We start from the raw sequence: 20170 nt of genomic DNA, 5'->3' as shown, positions 1-20170 counted from the left end.
TTTGATTTTAATCTATCGATAATGATAAAAAAAATTATATACACCACACACGCGTCACGTGTGCAATTGCGTATGTAGAGTAACTGGTTGTACATTATTCATGAGTCTTAATTTTCCTAACTTGTCCAACGTCTTATTAATGAAAACCTCACCCTCCTCGAATAATAGAAAACAGAACTCGTGACGAAAGTGCTTCTCTCCTTGCGGTCAAACCTCACTCGTTTTCGGATTCTCTATCCTCTTCTTGAATCACCGATCATATTTTTCTACCAGAAAATGGATCAGAATCAAGAACAGGCATTGGCTCAGATGAGGAAATCAGTTCAAATGCTTGGTTCTTCCACCGAGGTAATCTTTGTACCATCCTTTTGCGCTCGTTTTGCAGCAAATGTGCAACCATTTTAATTGTGATCGAAAATTTTGAAGTTTTTTTTTTCTATGTGAAATACTCAAGTGTCATTTGTGTTGCAGCACTGTGGAGACCCTACACTGATGAGATTCCTGATTGCAAGGTCAATGGACACAGACAAGGCTTCAAAAATGTTTGTGCAGTGGCAGAAATGGAGGGCTGCATCCGTGCCTCTGGGTCACATCCCTGAATCTGAAGTTGAGGATGAACTAAACGCAAAGAAAATTTATTTGCAGGGTTTATCTGAAAAAGGGTACCCCGTGATGGTGGTTAAAGCCAATAAGCATTTCCCTTCCAAGGATCAGCTTCAATTCAAGAGTAAGTGATATATTTTCATTTACTAACTAATTTGTTTCTTATTTTCTTTAGTATTTGGCATTGTTTCTTGATTTTTGGTTTAGTACTTAAAGATTCTTGCTTTGAGTTATTGGATTATGCCTTTCGTATCCTTTTGTTGTTCCGTTGATGTGGGTGCTGCAAAATAAGTATGCTATAATTTATTTTTTCTCGAGGAAACCAATTCATTATAAAATTTAATTGGTTTTGACAATCTGAAGTATATTAATTGTTTATTAACATGGGGCCTTTCTATGATCTCTCCATCACACTACCAAACTCCTTATTTTGAATTTTTTTTTGATAATTTAAGCATTAAATTTTCGCGTGTGTGGAAGTTGATATTCTAATACGTCTTTTAGTTTAAAGATCATTTTGGGTATGCACTTTGGAGTTCCCTGCTAAAAATAGCTAAATGTATACGTTTGAAGCACAACCTTAACTCAACAGAGCGAGTATCGAATTCTTGTCGTATATTGAGGCTTTCTTTTCTCTGTTGTCCGTCGATACGGGATTAGGTACATGATGTGATTCTAACATACATTTGTCGTCGACAAATGCATGGATGATGAGTGTAAAGTTTGGTATTTCATTAAAGTGTATCCGTTTTTTTGGCTAGTGATTGTGATATATTCATGTTAGCAGTTTGGAAAGTCTTGTACCAATCAAGCGTGTGCTACTCATGCTTGACTTGTTTCCTTTTGTATTTACATGTGATGTCTTTTGTGAATTGTTGTCATGTCTGCTGTAATAGTTTGGAATCAAAACCTACTTCTGGTTTACTTACTTGTCAATACTTCAATGTTCGATTATGTAGTTGTTGGAAGTTTGTGGAGTGAAAATTATTTTTACTTGAAAATTTAGGGATTGATCATGCGTGGTAACACATTTTTGGAAATACTGATCGTTTAAAAAACTCATTTTTCTTTTACTTTTGATGCAGAATTCGTGATTTATCTACTGGACAAGACTATTGCAAGGTATAGATTCTAGATATCTCTGTGATATGAGAATAAAGATAATTGCATTCACAACTCTTCTTGGGAATTCTGTTGGAGTCAGCAAAAACTTTTTACTTTGAAGCAAACATCTATACATTATTGTAATTGTCATTGGTTTTTTTATAAAATATCGGTGTCCTGCTAACTTCTTGTTCTGAAAATATGGTCAAACAGGACATGTATAGTAGATCAAGATTGCAGTTATATGACTATAATTACTCCGAAGCCACTTGTATCTTCTGCTCTGTAAAATTAAGCTTAAATTCTGGCTCAGGATGTGATGTTTTTTTACCTTTACAGTTCTTTCAAAGGCAGAGAAATTGGAAATGAAAAGTTGATTGGCGTTATTGATCTGAATCAAATTTCCTACAAGAACGTAGATGCTCGCGGCTTAATCACCGGTTTTCAGTACTTACAAGTAAGTCGCCCCAACAAACCTTTCCCAAGAGCGGTGCTTTTTGTCAGGAGTCATCGATTCTGAGTATCACACTGAGACATTTTTATTGTCATTCATAATGAGTACGTGTGCCACCGCACAGGCATACTACCCTGAGCGGTTGGCCAAGTTATACTTGCTACACATGCCATGGTTTTTCGTGAGCGTCTGGAGATTGGTTTCACGTTTCTTGGAGAAAGCTACTTTAGAAAAGGTATATTCAATAATGAGATCTCTCTTTTTGTCAAAGCCTATAGTGTATACTGAATTGGTGCCCTTTACATGTTAAATTCTAGTCTTGAAATTTAATGCAGGTTGTGATTGTGACGAATGAAGAGGAAAGAAGAGATTTTGTGAAGGACATTGGTGAAGCAGCATTGGCATTAGAGTATGGAGGGCGAGCTAAACCTGTGCCCATTCAAGATTTCGTACTGATACCATTAGAAGATTCATCCCTCTGAGTAGTCATCCCACTGTAGTTCCATCTCGACCTCAACCTGCAGAAAAAACTAATGTACGAATCATACTTTATGAGTCAAATAAGCAAAAATTATGTGACAAAAACAAATTATGATAAGGAGGTCATATTCAGAAATCGCTCAGGGAACGATTCATTACTTGTTTGTATAATAAAATGTGCTTCAGTAAATGATGGATTATTTGTTAGTTTCTTGATGACTGCCAATGATTCTGCCTTTTTACCTAAAAAATAGTTAGGTGTCTTGATGTATCAGGTTTGGTGGCTTGGTTTACGAACGTTACTGCACATGACGGTAGATGCAAAACTTATCTAATTTGTGTGGATCAACTAAATTCAATATATTATTCACGATTGTATAGTTTGATGGGTTGCAATCACTTAAATGAGATGTTTCCCTCTTTTATACCAATCCAAAGGCGTTAAAATTAAAACATTGTTTCATAATGAGATATTAAATAATGATTGTTTTATCTAATATTTGTCTTTTTTATCTTTATGAGTAAAACAAGATAAAAAGAATCAACGATATGTCTGCTTTTACAAGTAAAATATACACGACGGAACCCCCCCACTTTACACGCATTCCTACAAACTGCAATTAAAACTCAGCCTTTTGAATGGGTATAATATGTAATGTACATAACTAAACTGACTTTTTTCCCCTTTCAAAATCAGTAGATTTTCAACAAAGAAAACTTCACCCTTAGGCAAATCTTTCCCTTTTCCATGTCCAATTTAGCCCCTGTCACCAGCCAATGTCCAGGACTATCCAACGGCCCTCTACACAACTGCACCATATCTACGAATTTCAAAAGCTTCTGCGTTTGAATCGGAACCGGTGGTCCTGTCGGATACACCCCCGAGTCCACAACGACTTGTTTCGGTTTCTCCTTCTCCACATGGCCTGTTATCGACGTGGTTATCGATGAAAAGAATCCCGATTTTATCGAGTTGTGTTCCGATGCTGCATGCATCCAATTAGACTGAATGATGCACGAGTTTGATAACTTTGAGTACGCAAGACGAAGGTGTAACACATCTTTGGAATCATGCTTTTTCACGTGGAGTTGGGCTCCGGTGACAATGAAGGACGTGTCTCGTGACGGACTTAACCATTTTAGGTCGGGTTTCACCGGGGTAGTACAGATGTGGGAGAATTTTTTCCATTGGATAGGTTCGAAGTATCGATGGTTGTCGGGGATTTCTTCGGATCCGCGCCATGTTATGGCGCCATTGATCTTGTTTTGGAAGTGGACCGGAGGGGTGGTTAAGTGTTGGAGATGCACTCCCAGCCTGAAAAGTCATGTATACATGCATGGTGTCACACATGACTGGTGTCACTTGATTGTGTTCCTTCATCAATATATATAGATTATATATATATATAGTTAAATTTCTATTCACTTGATCAAGTTTTGCAAAAAAAAATTCATCACTTAGAATATGTTGAGTGTCTTCAATAATTTTAAAAAGATCCAAATTTCTCACCTTCTCAACTTAATCCTTGCATTTAATTCAGTTACATAAAAAAAAGTTAATATTTTTTTTAAAAGAATAATATAAAACTTATTATGGGATGCACAAAATAGATTCTTACCGATTGCATTTTATGCCCTCTAGATATAACCTCATTCCAGTCACGGGTGAATTGCCAACAGTGACCTAATCACAGTTGATTTATGTTAAAAAGAAAACCATTACGCGATCTTGGTAATTAATTACTGTGTAATAACAATACCTGGGTGGTATTCACGTATAGCTTAGGGCCCATGAGGTTAAAATTCAAAGATGGCGTTTGCTTGACCCTGCTTCTAGCTGGGCCCATGGAGAGATCATTGTGTATGGGGGCCCAAATTTTGTGTGTTTGAAAGTCCAGGAAATACTCCAAATCAGCTATTGGAGGCTTGTCTGCAACAATAAAAAATTTCAATCAAGTAAAAAAAAAGATAATCAGAGCAGGAAATATAGATGACTTCGGCGAAGAACGCTAAAATCTCGTTACAAAGAAATTTTATAAATATCGCGTGGGGCCCACACAATATATGACCAAGTAAATAACATTAATTTTGACAGAGACGTGAAAACTGAAAAGCGATAAGCACGATGCATATGTGACAAAATCTATGCTACACAGTGCAATATATCATTCGATATAGTACGGATGTCAATCGAGTCGGGTGGATCGAGTTTCGGGTCAACCCGTAAATTTTTTTCCCAATCTGAACCCGAATCAATCCGAAAACTCTCAACCCGAACACGAACCCGTCTAACCCGAATCAACCCGTCTAACCCGAAATTATTTATTTTTTTTATTTTTTTTAAAAAAATTAATGAAAAAAATTCGAAAAAATAAAAAATAATAATATTTTAATTTAAACACATAATAACAAAATTTCCGATTTAAATTTGAAAATTTAATCGTAGAAAATTAAAATTATATTTACTAAATCAAATAAACAATTGTTAAAAAAATAAATATTAAATGATGAAAATTTAAAATATAAATATACAATAAATTTTGTTCAAACATACAATATATAAAAATATAGGTAATATTTAAAAAAAATCAGGTCAACCCGCGACCCAACCCGACCCGAAACCCGTCTAACCCAGCACTAACCCGAACCCGAAAAACCCCAACCCGAACCTGATTTTTTTTCGTGTTGGGTCGTGTCGGGTTGACGAGTCGTGTTGTATTTTGACACCATGTAGAAATGAAATGATTTCGGCCATATAATTGGAAATCTTCTAGAAGAAATATAATATTTTTTGGATCCTTTCCCAACCCAATATTTCATTTTCATAATAATTAGAAATTAATTTCTCAAAAAATCTTATAATGTATAAATAAGATATTTGAATACTCCACAAAAGACCAATAATAAACACCACTTACATCGAAGATAGAGATTGATGGCATGAGACAAGAAGCCTTTGCCAGGAACCCCTCTCAGTAGAGAAGTGATTGGTATGAGATTGAAATGGACCGCATCCGGCATTAATGGAACCGTTGGCAGCCATTCACAATGTGTACTCACACACGAATCCCCACCCCTTTTTGAACATATCACACTGATCCCCTGCACATACATATATTATACACACATTATCCTGGGCTCCAAATGCACTTCCAGATTTACTTATTGAGTTAAAAGTATGCGATTCGAACTCGATTCGTGGTTGGCTTGCCCGCGATACAGTACTTATAATTTCAACATTTATAGCGTAAAATATTTATTTTTTAGGAAATATAACCATCAAACCTACATCTTTTGATGTAATTGACTCGAAACTGTTCAGAATACTAGGTTGCGGATCGAAAACGTTGAATGCCTGTGGTGCCTGCATGCGTGATTCGTCCAAACATAAACGTGCATAAATAATTCATCATCTTAATTACACAAATAATATATATGCCAGAGAAAAATTGAATTGAACCTTGTGTTTATGTTCTTTTGTTTTGAACTGATGCGGGGAAAATGTGCATGTTCCACTGAATAATTGGTCCCCGAGTACATACAAGTGATTCTTGAGCTCTGATGGTTCCATGCTTGAAGACTTGTCTTGCTTTACCAAAACCACATCATGCCCACCAATACCAAGCCCCACAATTATATGAGTTCCATATTTTTCTATGAATCTGTTCCTCCCTCGCAATAAATAAATAAACACAATTAACATTTTCGTGTTCCAGATAATACTTTTTAAGTATATTTAGTTCTAGTGTTTGATAAAACGATGTCGACTTTTACTTTCACCCGACATGATCATATTCAACTACCCTGGTTATTAAACTTGTTAAGAGTCAAGTATGATATATTTCGAGTTCAAAATTTGTTGTCAAATTGTTAGAAGATTAATGTGGTCAAGTATTCTTGACGTGAGTGGATAAGATGATGTGCATTGAAGATATACGTGTGTTGCGATGTATGGTCGATTGCTGTAAGCTACAATAATTTTCTTTTGATTTAATTATTCTGAGGATTATTTTAGTGAAACCTAATTTAATAGGTCAGATGAACACCGAAATGTCAAAAATGTTGAAATTACAAAAGACAGCTATTAGAAAAATTTTCATTTAATTTCAATATGAAATGTGTTGGGATAATCTTAGCCATCAAATTATCATAACTTGTCATACTATATCCTCCCATTTCTGACTTTCTCGAAATATAAAATATAGAATTTTGAACGACGTGCTATGATGTGCATAATGTTAATGCCTCAAGAAAATAAATAATTTTTATTTTTACTCTCTGATCAACTATCCGTTGACTGAGGACACCGATATGCAACCCGACATTACAATATGAAAACATTTAAAATATTAAAGAAATATCTCAGCTCACATAAGTATGAATAAAAATAAATAAATCGTTTTCCCCCTAATTTCACACCGATTTTTTTTATATTATAACCGATATTAAAACACCACACTTCTGCAAATTCCACGCTAAGACTTGGTCATTCCAGTAGGTTGTCACATCTTCAAGGTCTGGCGTCTTTGCCTTTGTGGGTCAACTATACTTACTATGTATTATTTTTATATATAAATGTTGGAATATAATTTATATATTAAAAAAACTGCGGTGATCATTTGTTATAATATATTTCCTTTAACAAAAGTGTTGAGTCAATTATATTTTCCAGTAAAAAATATAATTAGATTTTTGTACATTATTAACGAGCAATATATATGCATATAAATCTAAAATATCTCATGAGTTTCTAACTCACCACCAAATTTAACCTTATGAATATCGTAGTGGCTATTACTCTACCATAGTACTTTTAATTTAATGCTTTAAAATTACAGGAGAATTTCTAACAATACCCACCAAAAGTTAGTGTGTGTGAAATTTTCAGTGAAGTAAATTAAATTCGTTTTACCTTGCAAGAGCAGAAGGATCCCACGTAGAAGGAACAGCATTCCGCACTTCATCGGCAAGAATCAGTGGATATCTATCGATATGAATATTGAACAAAATGATAAAATACCCATCAAACGCTAAACACTTTGTGCTCGCAGCATCAGTAGCCCACGACCCGCTCTGGAATCCGAACATGGAGTTGAACTGCCCCGACGGGATTTTACCCGAAACCGAGCATTTTTGGTTGAAAAACTCCGACATCTGAATCGAAGACAAAGATAATCACGTATTTGACTTCAGTTAAATAATCCAAACGTAATATAATTATATACAATATGTTCGTTATACGCACCTGGTTAAAATCAAGCATATCCGATTGGTACCTCGTAAGATCGCCTTTGTCACATTTTATATCGATAGAAACATTATCAATGGATCCGAAACCTGGTACTGAGAGCTGTCTGGTTTCTGTTTCGTTAAGGACGATGATCCTGTTGTCTCCTTTGCAGAATTTGAGTCGAAAATTGGACGAAATATCAAAACCTTTTCCGAGGCTGTTCAGGGCCTTGAGAACAATTCCACGGTCCCTCATTTTTCGTTTTCAATTTCTCAAGGTTGGTTTCTGCATATATATATATATATATATACCAGTCAGGTAGACGGGGGTTGTGTTTGTATGGTTGAAAGCGTGTGTGTAAAAGGTAAAGACGTTATATAATATATGTGTTTGACGTGGGCTAAAGAAAATATATTTTATGTATTATAAAATATTTAAATGCGTTGGTACATATATCATATGGTTTGAAACAGAATGAAAATAGGAAGAAGTTGAGGAAGTTTCATGTTCACTCTTGATTTTGTATAATTTGAAGCTGTCCATTTTTAGAACTAACTTTGACTTTAATCATATTTATTTTGCGTGTTATTTCATTTAGTCGACTAAATAAGCTCCTGACTCTCAATTAATGTAATGTGCAATTTTGTAAGATTATTTTAAAATTTTTACAGTTATTATAATATGGTTAATTATGCCTCAATTTAGTCACTAAGCTAGCCATGGATGACAGAAGATCAAGTCATTGTTAGCAAATATATAAATAAAATGTTCATATATATGATCGAAATGGTATTTTGTGTAACATACATATTCACGATCGATCGTGGTTTTTGCGGAATGTCAATTTTATGCAATATTGTTGGGTATAAAACTGATTTTCAGAGGAACAAAACAATTGTTCAACGTAAGATGTGAACTCTAATTCATCATTAAAAGGATTTAAAACGTTATTGCATCTATCAACGTTAGCAACACGTTTCAAAGTATACAAAAACAAACATTTTTAAAAGGCAATAGCTAGCTCTACAAACTTCCAAGCCCGACCAACAACGAAAATGTTCATGACGATATTAGCAAGTGTTTGCAACCTCTAAAAAAATGATTTTGCATTCGAATATTGTATTCTTATCATTGAATTCTTAAAAAAAAATCGATTTTAAGATTTTAGATCTTAAAAATCCGAATTTAGGCATTATAGCTTTATAAATTCGGGAGTAGAATGGATTTAGAGAGAACGGACAAGGATTTGGAACAATATTAGGAATAAAATCTGCGATTGGTATTTACATTTTCGGAAGAGTCGTGGATTGATTTGTTCTCAGAATTTGTTCATATCACGGTTCTACAATTATCCATGCTTCTTGTTTATGCAACAGTCGGAAAACAAAATAATTTTTTAACAAATTAAGAATAAGCAGAAAAACAGCTAACCTTTTGAGTAATTGAAAAATATATAATGTAGTATCATTTTTGCACGAAGTCAAAATAGCGTAATTTGTAGAATTATGACAAATGATAAATACGACTACTAATAATAATAATATATAATAATGGTAGAGGTGTGAGATTAGTAGAACATTTATGGATAGATCAGAATATGAATGGCTTCCTCATCTTATAATTAAAATTAAAATAGTTGAAAAGCGTTCTAAATATAATTCCATATTTTTAGCAGTTCGTTTCGATTGCCTCTTTATTTTTCCAATGATTTTCTTGGTTTATCTGATCGATCGGCTATATTTTCGCAAAATGAAAATTCAAAAAAAAAAAAATTTTTGAAAAAAAATATAAATACTATGTTTCTACTGAATCATTTTGTGTCGATCAAGCATATGCATCGCTCGGCCAATACTCTGACACACTTTTTTGCTCATAGAGCATTCAATAGCTACTCCAGTTTATATTGACTAGATGAAAATATTCCATCTTGGCTGCCTTGTATTGTATTCGAGATTTACCGATTTGATGTCATGAATGTTCAATTTTCAAAAAAAAAAAAAGAAGAAGAGATGAAAATTAAAGCACCCTTTTGATCCACGTCCGATCCGAATATGTTCACACTTGATCTAGCTACTACATATCAGAAACCAGTGTGAATATGTGAATTTTTTTGTGATAATAAAATAACTTGGCAGCTTGTACGTACTTCCATATTAAATTATTGAATGAGAAAATAATTGCAGCCCTTTGCGTGTGGGCGAGGGAGGATATATGCAATATCATATATGTGCGACATTTACATTTTTAACTAGGAATTTTTTAATTAATTAAATCTGCACCACCCCTAGCTAATAATTTTGGTCGCTGAGATAAAACTTTTTTAATTATGTTATAATGTAAGGATTATATGGTCTATGCTATATAATTTACCAAAATTGTTATTCTCGTCTTCTCATTAATATATGAGAAGACCAATTAAGTCTAAAATTTTTTACCGATAAAAGAAAATCTAATTTTCTGACACGGAATACTAATATAATAAAATGTTGAAAATTAGTGAAATCTTTCATGAAGATGTGAACGTAAAAGTTAAAAAGGCTAACTACGAGTGGAAAACAGTTTTGACCAAAAAAATCAACACGAAGAAGAATTTTATTCAGGCGTCCAATTATTTGATTTGTTTTTCCAAACTCGACTTGACTTCAACGAGTTCATTGTAATATGATGGGGAGTAAATCATACTACAATCAATTAGTTGTTAATGTTATCGACTACAAAAAAAACAAAAAAAAAAATAATAATAAGACGATGCTGAATTTTGATTTCATATGGAGGAGTATTCATATTTCAAAATTTTAAATATCCGAAGAAATCTTGAAAATTAATAAATTTAAAAAAATACACAGCTTTAATTGATTATGTAACCGAGCACATCTGATTATGTATTAACAAAAATGTAGAAATTTGTATGCTAGAGTTCGGGAAATGATATGCTACTTCTTAGGGTATTGTCTTAGCAATAGGAATGCTTTATCAATACATACAGAGTCCATACTTTTTCTAAAAGAGCGCACATATTTATATTTCTATATCAAGTGTGAGGATATGATAATAACTACTTAGAGAGGACACCAACTTTTTTTTTTCAATTTTACTCTTATATGATATTAATATTACACTTTTGTTTTTTGTTTTTTTTTTTAAATTTCAACACACACTTTTATTTTTATTTCAACAATTCAAATATCAATTTAATCATTCCATAATTTGTCAAATTTCACTTTAATCCATCGATAATAATAAAAAAAAATTATACACACGCATAACGTGTGCATAGTAACTAGTAAGAAGAAATGCTCGCGTCTAGATATAATAAAATCTATTGCTCACTTTGTTACATCCTAAGATAAAAATTCAAAGAGTCTCATATAATAAGGAATCATGGAATCAGAAATCATTGATTCTAATGTCTACCTACCTTAGAAAACATAGTAATTATGGTATGCTCCAAAAAGCTCAACTTTGCAGATATAACTTTGGACTTATTAATCACTAGAACGCCCATTTCATACTAAAAACTCTGTAAAATCAGTCAAATGTTGACCCCCCCAAAATACTTCACCGAATAGCTCGTAACACAAGTGGATGCTTGGGAAGATTTTGATAACGAAACACATAACAATCATCAATCAAATTTGGCAGACAAATATAGTCATAAACATAATAATGAAACTGAGGCCAAGCCCCGCATGAGTTTAATAATTTCAACCGTGTCATCAAGATAGTATTTCCCCTTGCTCGGTTTCCGGCCTACTGTACATGCAAATACTTCCGCAGAAGGAGCTAAGGATGGTCCATTAAGAGAGCTCATAATCACCTCGAACATATCTTCATCAGATCTATCATCTCCTATGCATAGGACGAAATCTGGCAACAATCCCTTCTCTTGCATCATGGATAGGAGGCGTTTGGCCACCACTCCCTTGCTTACTGATCCCTGTGAATCAAACACGAGTAGACCTCGTAAAAACAGGGTTGATGTTCCAACATGCATAGAGTTAGAAGTGTTCGAGCTAATGGGTGGTAGCCCAAAAATTGTTTTATACTTTAGTGCATCTTCTCATGCATGAGTCCAAGGTCGGAAATTTACAACCAAAATTAACATCTATACATACTCATGCATTCCAGTTTTTGACTACATAAAGCCAACAAAGACCAATTCATCCAAGCATTAAAGGGAATGTGCTCCAGAAGTTTTAAATTAGAGACTCACCGGTTCTCATACTACGGAAATGTTTGCAAATGCTTAAAAAAATGATTATAGACTTTCTTTTACAAAGTTGTACAACAATATAAAAAAAAGTTCATAATAATTTTTTAAGCATTTACAAGCACTACCTATATATATTGGAAACCACTTTTCTCAAAAACTCAAGGTCTTGTAATATGGTCCAACAACAATATTTACAAAACACATCGCTGGAATATTTTAATGCAAGAAACTGTGAATACTGATAGCAGCTTCAAATTTTAATTTTCACCACAATTTCAGTCATGATATCTCACCAGCTTCAAACAATTTATCATACTGCATTACTGCCTTCAAACTCAATATGGATCCCGAGAAAGCTCAAAAAACATGAGACAATGTTAATATAAACCAAGTTCAGCGACAGGATTTTCTACGAAAAATGTTTCAAAATGATTTATCGGTACTGACCATACTGTATGTTAAGCCATTGTTGAGAATGTGTGACATTATAACTAGTCTCAAACCTGTGGCTTTACTTCAACACAATTTTGGCCACTCTTGACCGTGACAGGTTCATTAGCAAGTACACTTTCAAGGTGATTAAGAAGTTCTTTCACTTGACAAGATCCAAAATCGGGATCTGCATCCTCATAACACCAATCCATTGTGGTTAATTTCCTTAATTTCAATAACTGACCCATCAGTTGTCTCAGTGTAAAGTTTCATTACCGGCTCTGTAACCTGTTTCCATTTGCATTCAACTATGGGTACACATGTTTCCCATTCCTCATCTCGATTCAACCTGGAAAACCAATTTTGAGTCGATTTATAGTATGATAGATATGTACAACTCTGCAATTATCGTGCTTGAGCACATGGTCGAGGAAGCATCTTCGAATTCTACACGAACAGTTTCTTTGGTCGCATTGAGATCATTTGATTTCATATTTATCTTATATTTAATGCATAAGATTATGGGGATCACATACTTGTTTTGTCGAGCAAGACAACTCTTTAGACATTTTAAATGCAATGAATTTTGTCTCAACTGCCAAAGCTTTACTTCATACTTTGAGAGCAGAAAGTTATGATATTTTTCTAATGGTCGTGCATTCAGTTTGTGAAAATAATAGTAAAGGGATTCTACTAAAGAACGTTCGTGCTACCAAAGGGATTCTATTACAGTTGAGCACCATTACCGTTTTGATGTATTTCATGCCGCAATAGATTTTCAAGTGGAAGAGCTCAACAACATATTCGATGATTGAGCTGTAGAACTTCTTAAGCTTAGCTCTGCTTTGGAACCTCGAAACAACATTAAGTTGTTTAATGCAGATGATACTTACAATCTTTGTACAGAAATTCTATCATAGTGATTTCAGTTGAAAAGAACTATATTATTTGAGAAGTCGGTTAGAGCATTATAATTTTAACATAATTCATCACGAAAAGTTTCAGAATATTTCTACTATTTCTGAATTATATCGACGATTAGCAGAGACCGAAAAGACACATAATTACCACTCAATTGACAGATTGATTCGTCTTGTTTTAACATTCCCTGTTTCTACTGCATTTCTCATCAATGAAACTTTTTAAAACCTCTATTAGAAATAAGATGAAAGAAGAGTTCTCGGCCTATATAGAAATAGAGTTTACTGCAATGATAGACAGTAACTAAATAATCGAGGAGGTTAGTTCAATGAAAAACTGTAAGACAACAAGAAACTCACAATGCGCATGAATCCCTCAACATCACCAAAATTCGAACAAACCAATTAAAATACAAGCAGCTCAGCACCCATGGAAAATAATGTCATCCTTGCACAGCTTTAGCCATACCAAAAGCAGCAGCAGATGCAATAGCCCCGATTAATGCAGTTTGAAGAGCACTGCCAATGGGTTTGTTACCAGTAAAATGGCCTTTTGCATACCCAAATATAACCAAAGCGATTAGAGTTAAAGCTACAGAAGCTAACACAGCTCTCCGTGCCGTTGGGATGAACATGTAAGGGATGAGTGGCACTATTCCTCCGACTATGTAAGCAATGGCGATTGTTAGTGCACTGTGGATGGCTCTCTTTGGGTCTGGCTTCTCCAATCCCAGTTCAAATCTGTGTTAGCATTTTGTTCTTGAAGGCTGATGTTTCAAATTTAAGTTACTCTAGGATTAACTAAACGAAAGTAGAATCATTGGGGAAAGAAATGTAAGAAAACAAATAGATGATTCTCTGAATATCTCGTGTTTCTTGAAAAGTTTTAACTTGAGATTTTAAGATTTCGTGATTCGTAGGAGGGGAAAACGGTCCATTTGAGTACTTGACATATAATTTTAATTTTTAGTAAATATTCTCAAAATTTTATATTCTTAAAACTATCAAAATAAAGCGATTTACATAGCTAGCCACTCAGATTATTTTAATTTTTAAAATATATATCCATACTCTAAATCGAAAGGATTCTCCAGGTGCTTACAAAAGCAGCATGCACATTAATCGATATTCAAGATCTAGCTGGTGTAACTTAGAAATGTTTGTCTTTTACTAAAAACAAAATACACCTGGAAGTATACTAAGGTGTACTTCTTATCACATTGGAACTTGTGGTGATAATTAATGAAATTTGTAGTTTAAAAATCAACATTTAAAGTTTATGTCACGAACAATCAAGATGATATCTTAAATCACTTCATCTTCCATTATCCTAGAAAATATTTCCAATAAAAGAAATTAAAGTCAAGAATATGTGGCCCAATCTGATCAGGAAAAACAAAATCTATCTTCATCATAAAATCAAGCCAAGCCTGTGGGTTCTTCCTGAGAGCGATCACTACTGGTGTGTATTCATTAGGATGAATCCCATACTCTGATAGTATTTCTGCAACCTCAGCAGCTTCTGCAATGTTTTTTTTTAAAGTTAATTGACATATTCAATTTTAATGCCCTCCTAGTAAAAAGAGATTTGGCCTTCAAAGAGAGAGACAGTGTATATTTAGGAAAACAACTGTAAAAACCTGCATCAGGTACAGCAACAATCTCCTCTTTNTATACAACCCAAGGACAATAATATATAATTCTTGTTTTACCCTTTAATAACAAGTATGAACTAAATTTATACAAATGATTTAATAATATTTAGGATAAGAATTCGAGATAAATATTAAAATATAAAAGTTTATGCTATAAAATATAATTGTACAATCTTACAAATCGTCTTAATCCCAGCTTATGGATTTACTACTCATTATTTAATTTTTAATTATTTTTCAAATTATATAACTCAAATTAACAATAATAATAATAAATAAATAAATAATAAGATGTAAAATAATAATAATAATAAACGAGAAGATACAAATTAATATCAATAATAAAAAAATTAAATAATGATAAAAAAATTAATTAAATTAATAAGAAATTATTGAATAATAAAATTACTGATTAATTATAATTATAATTAATGATGAAACTATAATTAAATTATTGATTAAAATAATATGTCATTACTTATAACGAGAATAATTATTGTATAAAAAAATAATTTTAGAAAAAAAAAAGAAAATGAATTTTTATTATTAATATCGGGATTTGTATAATAAAAAAATTATTAATAAATAATTTTTTGATAAATAATAACGAGTCGAAAGAACAATAATTAGTAAAATAAAAATAAATTAGTAACAAAATAATAAGAAATAATCAACGTAAAATCAACAAAATCATTATAAGTAATAAGAAATAATTATATAATAAATATTAACATGAAAAAAAGATAATAATGAATGATATTTAATGAATATGTAATAAAATAATATTAAAAATAATAAGAATTAATCAAATATTTTTCAAAATTATTTATTTATTATTATTATTATTATTTTATTTTCTATTATTTATTTATTTTTTGTTTATGTTTATTATATTTAGGTAAGGTGATTATATATATATATATTGAGGATATTTTGGTCATTTCAAGATAATACACAAAATTAATCCATAATTTTAAAATCATACCAAATATCATATATTTTATCTCACTATATTATTTATCGTCATCTCTCATTTTTTAATCACTCTAATTATTAATCATTTAGTTATCCTATCCTACACACCAAACAAACCGTGAGAGTATGTTTGGTGTGAGTGATATAAGAGTGATTGATGAGTAATCACTCCTCATCACATGTTTGGTATAAGTATTGGTACTCTCAATTATCTTGTGGGCTATCACATGGCCCGTGTATGGCCCGCACTATACATATTACATGGGAGATTAACTATCACTTCTTGTCCAAGTGATTCTTTATACAACCCAAGGACAATAATATATAATTCTTGTTTTACCCTTTAATAACAAGTATGAACTAAATTTATACAAATGATTTAATAATATTTAGGATAAGAATTCGAGATAAATATTAAAATATAAAAGTTTATGCTATAAAATATAATTGTACAATCTTACAAATCGTCTTAATCCCAGCTTATGGATTTACTACTCATTATTTAATTTTTAATTATTTTTCAAATTATATAACTCAAATTAACAATAATAATAATAAATAAATAAATAATAAGATGTAAAATAATAATAATAATAAACGAGAAGATACAAATTAATATCAATAATAAAAAAATTAAATAATGATAAAAAAATTAATTAAATTAATAAGAAATTATTGAATAATAAAATTACTGATTAATTATAATTATAATTAATGATGAAACTATAATTAAATTATTGATTAAAATAATATGTCATTACTTATAACGAGAATAATTATTGTATAAAAAAATAATTTTAGAAAAAAAAAAGAAAATGAATTTTTATTATTAATATCGGGATTTGTATAATAAAAAAATTATTAATAAATAATTTTTTGATAAATAATAACGAGTCGAAAGAACAATAATTAGTAAAATAAAAATAAATTAGTAACAAAATAATAAGAAATAATCAACGTAAAATCAACAAAATCATTATAAGTAATAAGAAATAATTATATAATAAATATTAACATGAAAAAAAGATAATAATGAATGATATTTAATGAATATGTAATAAAATAATATTAAAAATAATAAGAATTAATCAAATATTTTTCAAAATTATTTATTTATTATTATTATTATTATTTTATTTTCTATTATTTATTTATTTTTTGTTTATGTTTATTATATTTAGGTAAGGTGATTATATATATATATATTGAGGATATTTTGGTCATTTCAAGATAATACACAAAATTAATCCATAATTTTAAAATCATACCAAATATCATATATTTTATCTCACTATATTATTTATCGTCATCTCTCATTTTTTAATCACTCTAATTATTAATCATTTAGTTATCCTATCCTACACACCAAACAAACCGTGAGAGTATGTTTGGTGTGAGTGATATAAGAGTGATTGATGAGTAATCACTCCTCATCACATGTTTGGTATAAGTATTGGTACTCTCAATTATCTTGTGGGCTATCACATGGCCCGTGTATGGCCCGCACTATACATATTACATGGGAGATTAACTATCACTTCTTGTCCAAGTGATTCTTTATACAACCCAAGGACAATAATATATAATTCTTGTTTTACCCTTTAATAACAAGTATGAACTAAATTTATACAAATGATTTAATAATATTTAGGATAAGAATTCGAGATAAATATTAAAATATAAAAGTTTATGCTATAAAATATAATTGTACAATCTTACAAATCGTCTTAATCCCAGCTTATGGATTTACTACTCATTATTTAATTTTTAATTATTTTTCAAATTATATAACTCAAATTAACAATAATAATAATAAATAAATAAATAATAAGATGTAAAATAATAATAATAATAAACGAGAAGATACAAATTAATATCAATAATAAAAAAATTAAATAATGATAAAAAAATTAATTAAATTAATAAGAAATTATTGAATAATAAAATTACTGATTAATTATAATTATAATTAATGATGAAACTATAATTAAATTATTGATTAAAATAATATGTCATTACTTATAACGAGAATAATTATTGTATAAAAAAATAATTTTAGAAAAAAAAAAGAAAATGAATTTTTATTATTAATATCGGGATTTGTATAATAAAAAAATTATTAATAAATAATTTTTTGATAAATAATAACGAGTCGAAAGAACAATAATTAGTAAAATAAAAATAAATTAGTAACAAAATAATAAGAAATAATCAACGTAAAATCAACAAAATCATTATAAGTAATAAGAAATAATTATATAATAAATATTAACATGAAAAAAAGATAATAATGAATGATATTTAATGAATATGTAATAAAATAATATTAAAAATAATAAGAATTAATCAAATATTTTTCAAAATTATTTATTTATTATTATTATTATTATTTTATTTTCTATTATTTATTTATTTTTTGTTTATGTTTATTATATTTAGGTAAGGTGATTATATATATATATATTGAGGATATTTTGGTCATTTCAAGATAATACACAAAATTAATCCATAATTTTAAAATCATACCAAATATCATATATTTTATCTCACTATATTATTTATCGTCATCTCTCATTTTTTAATCACTCTAATTATTAATCATTTAGTTATCCTATCCTACACACCAAACAAACCGTGAGAGTATGTTTGGTGTGAGTGATATAAGAGTGATTGATGAGTAATCACTCCTCATCACATGTTTGGTATAAGTATTGGTACTCTCAATTATCTTGTGGGCTATCACATGGCCCGTGTATGGCCCGCACTATACATATTACATGGGAGATTAACTATCACTTCTTGTCCAAGTGATTCTTTATACAACCCAAGGACAATAATATATAATTCTTGTTTTACCCTTTAATAACAAGTATGAACTAAATTTATACAAATGATTTAATAATATTTAGGATAAGAATTCGAGATAAATATTAAAATATAAAAGTTTATGCTATAAAATATAATTGTACAATCTTACAAATCGTCTTAATCCCAGCTTATGGATTTACTACTCATTATTTAATTTTTAATTATTTTTCAAATTATATAACTCAAATTAACAATAATAATAATAAATAAATAAATAATAAGATGTAAAATAATAATAATAATAAACGAGAAGATACAAATTAATATCAATAATAAAAAAATTAAATAATGATAAAAAAATTAATTAAATTAATAAGAAATTATTGAATAATAAAATTACTGATTAATTATAATTATAATTAATGATGAAACTATAATTAAATTATTGATTAAAATAATATGTCATTAGTTATAACGAGAATAATTATTGTATAAAAAAATAATTTTAGAAAAAAAAGAAAATGAATTTTTATTATTAATATCGGGATCTGTATAATAAAAAAATTATTAATAAATAATTTTTTGATAAATAATAACGAGTCGAAAGAACAATAATTAGTAAAATAAAAATAAATTAGTAACAAAATAATAAGAAATAATCAACGTAAAATCAACAAAATCATTATAAGTAATAAGAAATAATTATATAATAAATATTAACATGAAAAAAAGATAATAATGAATGATATTTAATGAATATGTAATAAAATAATATTAAAAATAATAAGAATTAATCAAATATTTTTCAAAATTATTTATTTATTATTATTATTATTATTTTATTTTCTATTATTTATTTATTTTTTGTTTATGTTTATTATATTTAGGTAAGGTGATTATATATATATATACTGAGGATATTTTGGTCATTTCAAGATAATACACAAAATTAATCCATAATTTTAAAATCATACCAAATATCATATATTTTATCTCACTATATTATTTATCATCATCTCTCATTTTTTAATCACTCTAATTATTAATCATTTAGTTATCCTATCCTACACACCAAACAAACCCTGAAAGTATTACTTATCCGTTAAATAACCTTAATTTTCATTCATTTTTGTTTATAAATTATTTTAAAAAATTGAGAGTAATTTTAATAATTAAATATATATGTACATGCCCATAAATAACGATGCCGATAAATATTTATTTTACAAACAATTTCAACACAAATTTCACGCCAATAACAGAACCGGAACCGACGTGGGCCCTACCATGAACCAT

At 29.9% G+C, this 20170-nt stretch overlaps 3 protein-coding genes and 1 long non-coding RNA gene across 5 annotated transcripts; 1 reads left to right on the top strand and 3 right to left on the bottom strand.

The window, feature by feature from the left end:
• Positions 1–111: 111 nt before the first annotated feature.
• On the top strand, positions 112–2849 carry LOC140970049 (CRAL-TRIO domain-containing protein YKL091C). The gene is made up of 6 exons (XM_073431608.1): positions 112–348; positions 472–727; positions 1689–1725; positions 2047–2164; positions 2286–2396; positions 2497–2849. The coding sequence occupies exons 1-6, from the start codon at positions 277–279 to the stop codon at positions 2641–2643; spliced, it is 741 nt and encodes a 246-aa protein (XP_073287709.1). The 5' UTR covers positions 112–276; the 3' UTR covers positions 2644–2849.
• Positions 2850–3112: 263 nt separating this feature from the next.
• LOC140970080 (MACPF domain-containing protein At1g14780-like) lies at positions 3113–8189 on the bottom strand. Of its 2 annotated transcripts, XM_073431645.1 has the most exons (8): positions 7887–8187; positions 7554–7795; positions 6102–6303; positions 5931–6005; positions 5560–5743; positions 4402–4571; positions 4261–4325; positions 3113–3956 (listed from the first exon to the last, which is right to left on the bottom strand). In XM_073431645.1, exons 1-8 carry the CDS (start codon positions 8124–8126, stop codon positions 3335–3337), a joined length of 1800 nt encoding a protein of 599 aa, XP_073287746.1. In that variant the 5' UTR covers positions 8127–8187; the 3' UTR covers positions 3113–3334. The 2 variants fall into 2 exon arrangements, with proteins under 2 accessions (XP_073287746.1, XP_073287747.1); XM_073431646.1 differs by lacking the exon at positions 5931–6005 and having other exon boundaries at positions 7887–8189.
• A 3349-nt stretch (positions 8190–11538) lies between these two features.
• LOC140970081 (uncharacterized) lies at positions 11539–12867 on the bottom strand. Its single transcript, XR_012174070.1, has 2 exons — positions 12577–12867; positions 11539–11793 (listed from the first exon to the last, which is right to left on the bottom strand). It is a non-coding gene; the product is annotated as an uncharacterized lncRNA (long non-coding RNA).
• Positions 12868–13703: 836 nt separating this feature from the next.
• Positions 13704–20170, bottom strand: LOC140970056 (vacuolar iron transporter 1-like). The gene is made up of 4 exons (XM_073431621.1): positions 20102–20170; positions 15077–15149; positions 14844–14958; positions 13704–14177 (listed from the first exon to the last, which is right to left on the bottom strand). The coding sequence occupies exons 1-4, from the start codon at positions 20168–20170 to the stop codon at positions 13880–13882; spliced, it is 555 nt and encodes a 184-aa protein (XP_073287722.1). The 3' UTR covers positions 13704–13879.

The sequence above is a fragment of the Primulina huaijiensis genome, unplaced genomic scaffold (genome assembly GCF_012295235.1).
Source record: "Primulina huaijiensis isolate GDHJ02 unplaced genomic scaffold, ASM1229523v2 scaffold43333, whole genome shotgun sequence".
NCBI lineage: Eukaryota > Viridiplantae > Streptophyta > Magnoliopsida > Lamiales > Gesneriaceae > Primulina > Primulina huaijiensis.
This window is presented reverse-complemented; position numbering and strand designations above follow the sequence as displayed.

Coding starts and splice junctions, on each gene's coding strand:
- LOC140970049 (XM_073431608.1), top strand. CDS start 277: ATGGATCAGAATCAAGAACAGGCATTGGCTCAGATGAGGAAATCAGTT. Junction 349..471: donor TGCTTGGTTCTTCCACCGAG/GTAATCTTTGTA, acceptor TTTGTGTTGCAG/CACTGTGGAGACCCTACACT. Junction 2,165..2,285: donor CCGGTTTTCAGTACTTACAA/GTAAGTCGCCCC, acceptor GCCACCGCACAG/GCATACTACCCTGAGCGGTT.
- LOC140970080 (XM_073431645.1), bottom strand. CDS start 8,126: ATGAGGGACCGTGGAATTGTTCTCAAGGCCCTGAACAGCCTCGGAAAA. Junction 6,006..6,101: donor CAAAAGAACATAAACACAAG/GTTCAATTCAAT, acceptor TCACGCATGCAG/GCACCACAGGCATTCAACGT. Junction 4,572..5,559: donor CATCAATCTCTATCTTCGAT/GTAAGTGGTGTT, acceptor TTATTGTTGCAG/ACAAGCCTCCAATAGCTGAT.